A 13,168-nucleotide genomic window follows, 5' to 3' on the forward strand; every position below is an offset into this window, starting at 1 on the left:
GACATATCACTTTGATATGTACCAATCTTGATTTTTTTTTTTAACCATATGGTAATCATTTATTACTTTATAACACTGTTTTCCACAATACATTGAAATGCTTTTATAGCTAACAAAAAAACAACAAAAAAATAAATAAATATATATATATATATATATATATATATATAAAATAATACATTAAAAATAATAATAATAATAATAATTTTTGCCAACACATTAAGGTGCAGTTATAGCCAAATCGCCAACAAAAATGGTTCTGTTTTGATAGTGGTTCTGATTTAGCTTCATTCCCCAGAAATAGAGGCAGTCAAATATCAATAGTTGCTAAAAATTATGTTTATGTTCAAAGCATCCTTCTGTTAAATACGTGCGGGATGTCACTGAATTTTGTAAAAATATATGAAAAAAATGTCAAAAAGTTAGTCTATCAGAATATTTCAAAATTTATTGATTTGTAAATCAAGGTTTGGCGAAGGTCCTATTTACCGAACTCAACCAAGCTCAACCGAGAGCAATTGATAACTACCGAACACAAGTGCAGAATTAACGAGAGCAACCAAGAACTACCAAGTGCAAGTGCAGAAATACCAAGATTTTATTTGTTCACGATTCAAGCCCGAATTAAAAGAAAATTAACTTATATAATATATCAATTTAAATTTAACTACAAACAGAAACTCCAAAATACGGTAGTGTCACATGTTACCTGGACCCAGAAATCAGAAAGTAAAAAAGATCTACTGACAAATACGAAAGCCAACAAAATTTTAAAAATCACCAGAAGGTACAATGGAGATTCCGAATCGGGGAATAGAGCAGCTATCGTAATTGGATATGTCACCTAAAGAGGGAGATAGAGCTTACAAAAACTAACATTGGGGGTTAGGGTGAGGGCAGGATATTTTATTTACAAAATAGACTTAACTGCAACATTTAACAAATTTTTTTTTTTAAATCACTAGCAGTCGGGCATGGCAAACAGTAGTTATTTACTAGCCCAACAAAGAATATCACTAGCCATGGGAGTGAGGCTAAATCTAGAAGCCCTGAGTTATAACAGAAATAACACACAATGCCAACAATTAAAATTGAAACATACTTATTAATTAATTAATATTTACGCTGACTTTTGTGCTAAACGTTCATATTTTATTTTGAATTCATCATTTGGGTTCTAGAATAATAACGGTGTAACACTATTAATAATACTTATGTTTAAGCCCAAGTTATCAATGTATGAATATAATATATGTGAAGCCAGCCAAAATATTTTCTAAGGTAATGCTGCTTTTTTTTTTTAAAAGAGTATTGTAAAAAAAAAATTCAGTATCCAGTAATTTTTAATATGGGTGTGCATAGTAGTTTGTATCGTGTTTACAAATTAAAAATTTAAAAGGAGCTTTTCAGGTAGAAAGTAATCAGATTAGTTGTGGAAAAGTTGTGCTAATCAGGAAGGTGGCAGGTGGGTAAGCCTCCCTTACTGTATAAAAAATGTACTATTAAATTATTACTTAGTAGTATTATGTATTACTGGGTGTGTTTTGTTTTAACTTCTGCACATTGTGCTTTATTAAATCTATAATAGGCGGAATATCACCCCTCCAAACATTGTAACATTTATAATTTAATACCTGTTCTGAATGCTTAAATATTAAAAAATATTCCACGTATTATAGCTTTAAAAATTAAATATAAGTTTTATAATATATTATACTTAGTGGCATATTCAGAATAATATATATATATATATATTTCTTACTAAATGGCCATTTTATGTTGTATGTTAATTTTTATATCACTGTGTGCTTTGTTTTAAAAACAAATTAAACACATTTCGATTGTAACTTTGTTTATTTGTCCTTATTGATTAGCTTGGTAGTTCTATACTTGCGCTCGGTAGTTGTTCACAAGTTTGTGCTCATTAGTTCTGGGTTGAGCTTGGTTGAGCTTGGTAAATAGTACGACCCAGGTTTGGAGTTTGAATTCATTTGTTTGTCACATGATGTTGATCACTTATCAAGTGTCTTTAATAATATTTTTGTCAATAAATATATACATATATATACTAGCCCTGCAAGAATTTCTACATGTCCGCCAGTCTATAGAACAATATATTATTGTTTAACAATATATATATATATATATCTACACACTCATGTCACTTAAGTGTGCAGAACAAAAGTTTGTGCATGTTAGTTACGTTAAACAAGTGTTGGCAGTGGGGTATGTTTGTAAACAAACAAACACTGTTAATTTAATTTATAAAACCATTGTTAAAACAACACATCTTAATTGTGAATATATGTATAAAACTGGTAGATAACAATCTGATTGAAAAAACTCTGAATTAATGCACTAAAAGTATGCTTTTGCCAGCCTCGATCAACATGTTTTTGTATCACCTGTTAAAACATATCTGTCACTGCTGTAATGATCAACCTTGTATATTAACTTACACAAGTTTACATAGAAACTTCAATACATACCTCGTAATTTTTATGAATCCATAAATGAAATCAATTTTTTATTTTATCTGTTAACGTAAACATCTAAGCATACTTTGAATATCCCTCCGAGTGACACAACATAACAAATATGGCTGCCCAGACGATATAAAGCTTACAAGTTACAGCATGGCCTATTTTTAGCTATAATCTGTTTCAAAATTATCATATTGTCCTATATTTCTAACGAACACTATTTGTGCTCATTTGAATAGTTAATAACAGACAACTTTTGTTGAATAATGATCAATGTGCTCATTACTTCAGTTTAAAAAATTTTTTAATTAAAATAACTTTCAGCAGTAACACATTTATTGTTCTATTGTACTGTGGCGGTGAATAAATATTTTTAAAGAAAGATTTTAACTTTAAAATATAACAAAAATGTTTAGAAAGAAAGAAATGTTTTATTGAATGATGCACTCAACACATTTTATTTACGGTTATATGGCGTCAGACATATCATTAAGGACCACACAGATATAGTGAGAGAGGATTCCTGCTGCCGCGACTTCATGGGCTACTCTTTTCGATTAGCAGCAAGGGGTCTTTTATATGCATCACCCCACAAACAGGGCAGTACATACCACAGCCTTTGATATACCAGTTGTGGTGCACTGGCTGGAACGAGAAATAGCCCAATGAGCTCACTGATGGGGATCGATCCCGCACCAACTGTACATCGAGTGAGTGCTGTACCACTGGGCTATGTCCCGTCCAGACAAAAATGCTTAGGTGCCACCACTGTGTGTGTGTGTGTGTGTGTGTGTGTGTGTGTGTGTATATATATATATATATATATGTATGTATATATGTATATAATAATAATAATAATAATATATTGTTCTATAGGCTGGCGGACTACTAGAAATTCTGGCGAGCTAGTAAATTATAGTTGGTTCTGGTCAGGCGGGCTAGTGAAATAATTTCCATTTCTGCGCCCCTGACTAGGGTACGAAATGACTTGACAGTTTGGTACCAAGTGACTATGATTCATTTGATGCATACAAATACTAATAAAAAGGTAGCTAGTTGGATAATAACCGTCTGTTTATAAATATTGATATGGCATAATGCTTTGGAAAAAAAATACTTATGCAGTTATGGCTTATGCTCAACGAAATTTGATAATTCGTTTGCATGCACACAATTCTCGTGTTTTATAGCAAAGTAATTTGGGACATCCATGGTACCTTTTTGAATTAGGTTTAACTGACTCAAAAGAAAAAGCTACCAAAAGGAAAATTGGATGGCTTCCTATCATCTTATTTTTGACAGTGTAGAGACATGGCTGTCAAAGTAATACTCACTCAAATGCAAAGAAGAGTCCACTTGTTACGACAATTAGAACGCAAGTCAAATAAAATATTCCAGTTTGTCTGGCCATCATGATTCTTCCATTGCAGTGAAACCGATTTTTTCCTGGGAACACTTCCCATTTTCTTAGTTTTTTAGGCATTTTATCCAGATTGATTTCACCAATTTTCGATGGGGCTTCGGTGTAAACAGCCGTGTACGCAGGTAAATCTCTCATTGGGCACAGCCCGAAACAATTTGAGGAAATTAACCCTCAAATATTCCAAAGTAATCATCACAATAGTTTCCCCTAAAAGTATGTCGAATATTATACCGATTGCTGTTATCTAAATTCATCACATCTTGACAGCAATGGTTTGTTAAAATTTAATAAAACGTTTCCCGTAGCAAAATAATTTATCACCAAGATCCCTTTTGTTGATCATAATATCTCGTGACGCATGCGTATTGCGAAACATTTATACTTTCGTATCAAAATAATGTTGTGATAAATCATAGTTTCAATATATTTTTTCAGATGACTTTAAATACAATTAATGTTAACTCATTCAATATGCAAATATTTTAACGATATATTCCATTTAAACGCAAACTTAATGTTTTAGTTTCGTAAACGAATTGACCTCTAAACTTTAGTGCTATGATACACCGTTTGTGTCAAAAATTAATCATATACACGGATTGATTTTTAATACAAATTGCTCGGCGATTAAAAGCAGATGTATATTAAAATTAATTTGTTGATGTGTATTAGTAGTTATATAGTAAACTGTATTTTATTCTAGTAATGTTTGGTGGTTGCAGAACTGTATTAAAGGGTGAACAAATCAGTTTACAAATTACACGTGCATAATTCGCAAACGAGACCATCCCATTCACCAACAATGGCTATATAATACGATTTATGCTGCCGTAACCTTGTTTACAGGATCAAATTAATACAATATGTGTCTGTATTAAATATAACGTCTGTGTACATGTTCATTTGGTTTGTGGATTTGATATGAACGGTCTTCCATAAAACTGCATGGAGGCATGTCATCGAACGAAACAAACAATTCTTTGGAAAATAACGAAAACCGTCCACCTTCTAAATTAACAGGTTTTGTACTGGATACTATGTTGTGTTTGTTGAGTTTTGTTTTGTGTGTCATTGATAACACTACGATGATTTGGCAGTGAGAGGTGTTGCGAGAGGTCTGTTGGAGAGGGTTGGTGCAGGGAGGTCACATTGGCAAAGCAAGGATATATATTTTTTTTATATTTGGGGGGAGGGGGGGGGGGGAAGAGGCATGTCATATGGTGGGGTTCCTCCAAACATTTCCCTTTACCATAGTTAGAAGGTTGGAAATTTATTTTAACTTATGAATTTTAAACATTTAGTTTGGAAGCATCCCCACTCACACTCTTGTATATAGATGACACCACTAGAGTAAAATTTTTTATAAATCATTTTCTATCAGATGTCAAACATTTGGTAATTGTAACGACTATAGTGTTACAAAAGAAAAGCGCTATATTTTCTCCATTACTAGTAAGGCATGTTTTATATGCACATCCCACAGACAGGATAGCACATACCACAGACAGGATAGCACATCTTTTGACATGCCAGTCATGGTGCACTGGCTGGAACAAGAAAAGCGCTATATTTTTTCCATTACTAGTAAGGGATCTTTTATATGCACCATCCCACAGACAGGATAGCACATCTTTTGACATGCCAGTCATGGTGCACTGGCTGGAACAAGAAAAGCGCTATATTTTTTCCATTACTAGTAAGGGATCTTTTATATGCACCATCCCACAGACAGGATAGCACATCTTTTGACATGCCAGTCATGGTGCACTGGCTGGAACAAGAAAAGCGCTATATTTTTTCCATTACTAGTAAGGGATCTTTTATATGCACCATCCCACAGACAGGATAGCACATCTTTTGACATGCCAGTCATGGTGCACTGGCTGGAACAAGAAAAGCGCTATATTTTTTCCATTACTAGTAAGGGATCTTTTATATGCACATCCCACAGACAGGATAGCACGTCTTTTGACATACCAGTCATGGTGCACTGGCTGGAACAAGAAAAGCGCTATATTTTTTCCATTACTAGTAAGGGATCTTTTATATGCACATCCCACAGACAGGATAGCACGTCTTTTGACATACCAGTCATGGTGCACTGGCTGGAACAAGAAATAGCCTAATGGACCCACCAACGGGGATCGATTCTAGACTGACCACACATCAAGTGAGCACTTTACCACTGGCCTACCCCCACAATAAGAAACCGATGTAGCCCATTTTGTGTGTGTGTGTGTGTGTGTGTGTGTGTGTGCACCTGCACACGTGTGTGTTTGTTCACATTACAGTATTTAATATTTCAATGCATGTACAATCCAAGGTTTTCACATGTAAAGATGACCGTTTTGAATTTTCTGTTTTCAGGTGGAATATTCCTGACTGCTGTCGCTGGAGTGTCAATTCTTGGTGGATTCGGCATGACATTAGCCATGGCCAAACGGAAGGACCCCAACATGTTCACTAGGGTAGGGTACCTTTCTAGTTCATGTTTGTCTCAAAACAGATGGGTGTGTCTTTTTTAATATACTTTCAACATGGTTTAGTGTACTTTTCAGCAGATGCCTTTGACTAGTTTTTCAGATGAAGGACTAACAGTTTATAATCTCTCTGTTGGTCCAATGGACTACTGGCCATTTCATTCTTTGAATAATACATGGAACTTAAAATTATAATAATTTGCACTGATGTAGGAAGCGGGTGGGTGGGGGGCATGTGCCCCCTTTTTTTTACTTTGTAACAGCAGCAATGTTTTTTTAGATATTTATACATGTGTTTGTGTGTGTGTGCGCACGTGCACACATACACACACACACACTGTTTTGGCACTCTTACGCACAAGATTTGTTGTGTTCAGAATATTGGTGAACTTAATTTCAGTGTTTCACGTCTGTAAGTTGGATTTGGCATACTTTAATGAGAATGTTATTTACAGACATATAAGCATAGAATCACCATTCACAGTTATAAACATTTGCACAAGTGTAAAATTCATACTCTGTTTGCTAGGTACAACCTTTACTCCTGTTAAAAGTGTACCTAAAAAATTATGGATTTAAAAATATATTTTTAGCCATATTTTTTGTTTTTACCAGTACTTTTAAGTTGTTTGAAGTGTCGGTATTAATCACCTTAGAGTAATAATTTTTAATGCTTATTAGACAGAAGCAGGCATCGAAATAGTCGAGAATGGTCGTTCAGGTTACCGGGAGGTTACCACATGTAAAGAAAGTCGAGAACGGTGTTTTGTTCTTGACAAAAGTTTCAACGTAACGGTAGTTTCGTTTCCGAATGTAAACCAAGCAATGCATTCCGGACTTTCGCATTTCATTTTCTTGTAAGGAATTGCATCGATGTTCGCGTGCACTTGTGCAATTGCAAGAAATTATAGTCATTCTGCGTTTAAGCAGCGTCCACTGGATGAATATACTTCCGCGTTTCATTTTCTTATACGAAATTGCACCGATGTTCGTGCACACTTGTGCAATTGCAAAGCAATTTCGGAAATCCGTGTTTAAGCAGCGCCCACTAGATAAATTTACTTCCAGATTTTGTTAGTCGTACCGATAACAGGAATTCAATTCTAACTTTCATATAGTTGTGGTTACCTATAGGTTACCAGGCTATATTGTATGGTAATCTGTAAATGGGTTACCAAACACAATGCTTATTTCGATGCCTGCAGAAGGCCACAAGGGAGATTAGTGCACTACTATTTGTGTAACCTTCTTTAAATAAAGATTATTATTATTATTATTATTATTATTATTACCTCTCCCTCTTAACATGTGGTTTGTACATTCATGAAAATGTATTGTCAACTGCACCGTATAATTGTTTTTACTAACACACTATTTTACAAAAGTCAAAATGTTAATATAAACAGACAATAGAGAAATCTAGTGACACCTGTTTCGTATTTCTTGTTGTGTTTTTATTATTTTTGTCAGTCTTCAATCAGTGCCCCACGTCTGATATTTCAAATGCCACGGTATGTGCTGTCCCGACTTTGGGTAAGTCTATATAAATGATCTCATCCTGCTAATGGGAAAATGTAGCAGGTTTTTTTTTTTAAAGACTACATGACAGAATTACCAGATGTGTGACATCTAACAGCTGATAATTAATAAATCAGTGTGCTCTGGCAGTGTCACTAAACAAAACAAACTTTACTTTATTTCAGGGTCTGGTTCCGAGCAGGGAGATCCCAGACAGTGGAGCTTCATTAGCCTTAAGGGCTCTTGGGTGGGGCACTCTGTGGTCCGTGTCTGGAGTAGGGATCTTGAGTCTGACTGTCTGGAAAGTGCTGGGCGTTCACAGTGTAAGTAAAGGTTTAGGGTTGGGGGACATCAGTATAGAGAGTTCTGTTTGGCATTCACAGTGTAAGTAAGGGTTCAGGTCTGGGGCACATTAGTATAGAGAGCTCTGTTTGGCGTTCACAGTGTAAGTAAGGGTTCAAGTCTGGGACACATTAGTATAGAGAGCTCTGTCTAGCGTTCACAGTGTAAGTAAGGGTTCAAGTCTGGGGCACATTAGTATAGAGAGCTCTGTTTGGCATTCACAGTGTAAGTAAGGGTTCAGGGCTGTGGCACATTAGTATAGAGAGCTCTGTGTTTCATTCACAGTATAAGTAAGGGTTCAGGGCTGTGGCACATTAGTATAGATAGCTCTGTTTGGCATTCACAGTGTAAGTAAGGGTTCAGGGCTGGGGCACATTAGTATAGAGAGCTCTATTTGGCATTCACAGTGTAAGTAAGGGTTCAGGGCTGGGGCACATTAGTATAGAGAGCTCTATTTGGCATTCACAGTGTAAGTAAGGGTTCAGGGCTGGGGCACATGAGTATAGAGAGCTCTATTTGGCATTCACAGTGTAAGCAAGGGTTCAGGGTTGTGGCACATCAGTATAGAGAGCTCTATTTGGCATTCACAGTGTAAGCAAGGGTTCAGGGCTGTGGCACATGAGTATAGAGAGCTCTGTACAGAGAGCTCTGTTTGGCATTCACAGTGTAAGTAAGGGTTCAGGGCTGGGGCACATTAGTACAGAGAGCTCTGTTTGGCATTCACAGTGTAAGTAAGGGTTCAGGGCTGTGGCACATTAGTACAGAGAGCTCTGTTTGGCATTCACAGTGTAAGTAAGGGTTCAGGGCTGTGGCACATTAGTACAGAGAGCTCTGTTTGGCATTCACAGTGTAAGTAAGGGTTCAGGGCTGGGGCACATTAGTACAGAGAGCTCTGTTTGGCATTCACAGTGTAAGTAAGGGTTCAGGGCTGGGGCACATTAGTACAGAGAGCTCTGTTTGGCATTCACAGTGTAAGTAAGGGTTCAGGGCTGGGGCACATTAGTACAGAGAGCTCTGTTTGGCATTCACAGTGTAAGTAAGGGTTCAGGGCTGGGGCACATTAGTACAGAGAGCTCCACAGTGTACGTAAGGGTTCAGGGCTGGGGCACATTAGTATAGACAGCTGTGTTTGGCATTCACAGTGTAAGTAAGGGTTCAGGGCTGGGGCACATTAGTATAGACAGCTGTGTTTGGCATTCACAGTGTAAGTAAGGGTTCAGGGCTGGGGCACATTAGTATAGACAGCTGTGTTTGGCATTCACAGTGTAAGTAAGGGTTCAGGGCTGGGACACATTAGTATAGACAGCTGTGTTTGGCATTCACAGTGTAAGTAAGGGTTCAGGGCTGGGGCACATTAGTGTAAAGGTTCAGGGCTGGGGCATATTAGTATAGAGAGCTCTATTTGCCATTCACAGTGTAAAGGTTCAGGGCTGGGGCACATTAGTATAGAAAGCTCTATTTGCCATTCACAGTGTAAAGGTTCAGGGCTGGGGCATATTAGTATAGAGAGCTCTATTTGCCATTCACAGTGTAAAGGTTCAGGGCTGGGGCATATTCGTATAGAGAGCTCTATTTGGCATTCACAGTGTAAAGGTTCAGGGCTGGGGCATATTAGTATAGAGCTCTATTTGCCATTCACAGTGTAAAGGTTCAGGGCTGGGGCATATTAGTATAGAGAGCTCTATTTGCCATTCACAGTGTAAAGGTTCAGGGCTGGGGCATATTAGTATAGAGAGCTCTATTTGGCATTCACAGTGTAAGTAAGGGTTCAGTTTACGTGTAATAAGCTGGAAAATATGGTGTGTGCCCAGGGCTGGGAAACTTTGGATTGGGTTCTTAAGTAAGCAGCCCATGATTTTAGATGTTAAAAAGAGTCACCGACTTATCTAAGAGCAATTCAGTCTTCTATGAGGTCCCGTCTTAGGCTTGTATGGTATTGTAATACATCGATATCTACTTCATTTCACTAGACCCCAAAATAGTGCCAAACAAAACCTAATGGAGACTTTATGCTGGCATTTATGTCTTATGTTGCTTTGTAGATGAAAGAATTTACTGACAAGATGCAGAGCTTGATGCCAAAAATACCAAAGAAAGAATCACAGGGTCGAAGCGAGTTCAAAACAATCCGAGAATTGTTCGAGTACCTATCAGAAGAAGATAGATCTGTTAAAGACAGTAAAAAATCATAGCACAGATCTTGAGATATGAAAACTGATTTAAGATAAAACGAATCGGATCTCCAGGCACACATCCATGAATGTTTGCAGGGAGGAGCCTGCATGCAACTACTTAAATGGAAGTTGTATATTAGTGGTGAATGCATTTTATAATAAGTGGAATCAAAAATGTTTTTCATCGTGAGCAGGTGGAGTCCACACCCCCTCATGCCCTCTCCATTATATGCATGCTGTTGTGATTTTAACAGCTAAATAAAAATATTTGATTGCCACCTTCAGTACTTCAGCACATGCATGACATCGACTTTCGTCAACTTCAGTGACTATAGTCCTAAGGTTAAATCTTTTCTACAAAATTATATTTGAATTTAAAAATTATTTCTTGACTCCTATGTTTAAGAGATACACTACAAATAATTAGTGCCAGTGATTTTGTTTCAAATATGTAACGTGTTTGAGCGCGTCTTTGAACTCTTGATTCGGGTTTTCCTGAACCGGAACACTGAGAACTTCGGTTAACACAACAATCCAAATTGGGTCTCGTGATTGTGTCAAACACACACTGATTATGATATCAGAAACATCGTACTCGATATCATAATCATGGGAAACGAAATTTCGGTTCCGTGATTTTACCGACACTGTACCGAAAACATCTTCGATGGACTTGGGTTTTTCCCTGTTCGAAGCGTTGCCCCACAACTGGTACATCAAAGGCCATGGTATATACTGCCGTCTCTGTGATGGTTCATTTAAAGATGCCTTGCTGTTTTTCAGGAGGAATAATGTTTATGGTGGCAGCAGATTTCTTCTCACTCAGCCAAATGTAAAATGTGCTTATGAATCATAAAACCCCCCAAATATTCCTTTCCATTCTAAAATTCACAACTGATTAGCAAGATGGTCCCGTTTCTGTGCAGTCTTAATACTGGTTTTTCCAAAATTAGCTGGTATCCAGGTCCATGCTAATAAAATCTTAAGTCTAAATTTCTAATGTCACACATACAATTTTGATGGCATTGCCATGACGTTTAAGTCTCACACTGAATTAGAGATTCTCAAGTCTGGACTGAACGTTTTATAAGCACGAGGCCCCGATATTCTCCAGAAACAAGAATCAGTAACATTCATCCCTACCAGTAATATATGAAGATGGCAGTTGTCTTTTTCTTAATTATAGCAGAGCAAATAAAAAGATCATTAATTTTCCACTTGACTGAAGATGGCTGCCATGTTTTACTTGTTATTATGGCTGGGAAAATAAAAAAAGATTTGTAATTTACCATTTGACAATCAACTTGGGCTCATTTGGAATGTGTGATATAATTTTCACTAAACCATGAATACCGTTTTCTAGAAGACTAAACTCATGAGTACTCAAAATGTGTGGACATTTTATTTGTATGGACATCAGGATAAACGAGATGTTAACATTTTTCTTGGGTGAACATTATGTATGAACTGTCAGTTTTTATTCATGAACAAAATCAATTTATGAATATTGTGGTCTCAAAATATGACCAATTGGTTTGTATGCATGAATATGAATTCGAGATGTGAACATTCTTTTATATTTATGAACACTGATAAATGCAAGATGTGTGTGAACATTATTAAGTGTATATTACTTGATGAACTTGAGGTGTGTGCTAACATTTTGATTGTATAAATATAACCTGAAAATGTGTGAACATTATGCTTGTATGAACACTATGATGAACTCAGATGTGTGTGGAACATTATACATGTAGATATATAAACACTAATATATTTATATTTGAACAAGTTTTATTTTTTTATTTTAATTGATTTTAATTTCCTATCAAATTAACTTTCAAGCAGTCGATCCTGAGCTAGTATATATCTCAGTTTTATTAGTCCCCTACCAGTCCAACCAGAGGGGACTAAAGGTTTCATCTCCATCCGTCTTGTCTGTCTGTCCCTCTGTTCCACATATAGTTTTCTGGATGGGTTTTTTCACAATGCCTCAAGATATTCAGCTCAAATTTTGGGTATAGATTTATCATATACTGTTACATATCAAGTTCCAAGATTCATGGCGATTTATCCATTTGTGACAGTTATGGCCATTGAACTGGGTTTTTATGCAATGGCTCAAGACATGGAACTGAAATTTTGTGTATAGCTTTCATGGCAATTTACCCATTTTTCATAGTTATGGCCCCTGAACTTAGGAAATGTGAATATTTGTTCAGCCCAGGTGGAGACATGACATTGTATTGCTTTTGCAGTACTCTCAGAATGCGTTTTGAAATAACAGATTGCAACAAAAACAGCATATGACCGATATGCATTAAAATAGGGGTTTTTTGGGGTTTGTTTTTTTACACTTGAAGACATCAGTGGGCTCATTATCCTGTCCCAACTAGTGGCCCATGACTGGCATATCAAAGGCCATGGTATGTGGGATGATGCACATAAAAGATCCCTTGCTGCTAAAGGGGAAAATGTACCCGGTTTCCTCCGATATGATACAGTGACCAATGTCTGATATCCAATAGCTGATGATTAATATATCAATGTGTTCTAGTGGTGTCATTAAACAAAAGAAACTATTTTTTTTACACATTTTAAAATAAACTGCTTCTTGCTGTCCAAATCACAAAGCCCTATCCCACAGTTTGTTTTAAAACCAATTCACTTAGAAGATAATGACTTCATGTAATTTGATGAATACATACTTTCATATGAATACATGTTTATGTACAAATGTGTCCACAT

The 13,168-nt window shown here is 36.4% G+C and overlaps 2 protein-coding genes across 7 annotated transcripts in view; one reads left to right on the forward strand and one right to left on the reverse strand.

Annotated features, from left to right (window-relative positions):
- The window catches only part of LOC121372504 (palmitoyltransferase ZDHHC14-like), a 72,503-nt gene extending 68,262 nt beyond the window's left edge, over positions 1-4,241 (reverse strand). For all 6 annotated transcript variants that reach the window (XM_041498854.1, XM_041498853.1, XM_041498852.1 and 3 more), the window contains exon 1: positions 3,818-4,241. In XM_041498854.1, coding sequence (XP_041354788.1) covers positions 3,818-4,041 — 224 coding nt within the window. In that variant the 5' untranslated portion in view covers positions 4,042-4,241. The remainder of the gene's footprint in view (positions 1-3,817) is intronic.
- Positions 4,242-4,602: 361 nt separating this feature from the next.
- Positions 4,603-12,200, forward strand: LOC121372507 (transmembrane protein 242-like). Its single transcript, XM_041498858.1, has 4 exons — positions 4,603-4,926; positions 6,274-6,374; positions 8,090-8,227; positions 10,289-12,200. The coding sequence occupies exons 1-4, from the start codon at positions 4,860-4,862 to the stop codon at positions 10,436-10,438; spliced, it is 456 nt and encodes a 151-aa protein (XP_041354792.1). The 5' UTR covers positions 4,603-4,859; the 3' UTR covers positions 10,439-12,200.
- Positions 12,201-13,168: the final 968 nt, after the last annotated feature.

The sequence above is a fragment of the Gigantopelta aegis genome, chromosome 4, assembly GCF_016097555.1.
Source record: "Gigantopelta aegis isolate Gae_Host chromosome 4, Gae_host_genome, whole genome shotgun sequence".
In the NCBI taxonomy this organism is placed as follows: domain Eukaryota; kingdom Metazoa; phylum Mollusca; class Gastropoda; order Neomphalida; family Peltospiridae; genus Gigantopelta; species Gigantopelta aegis.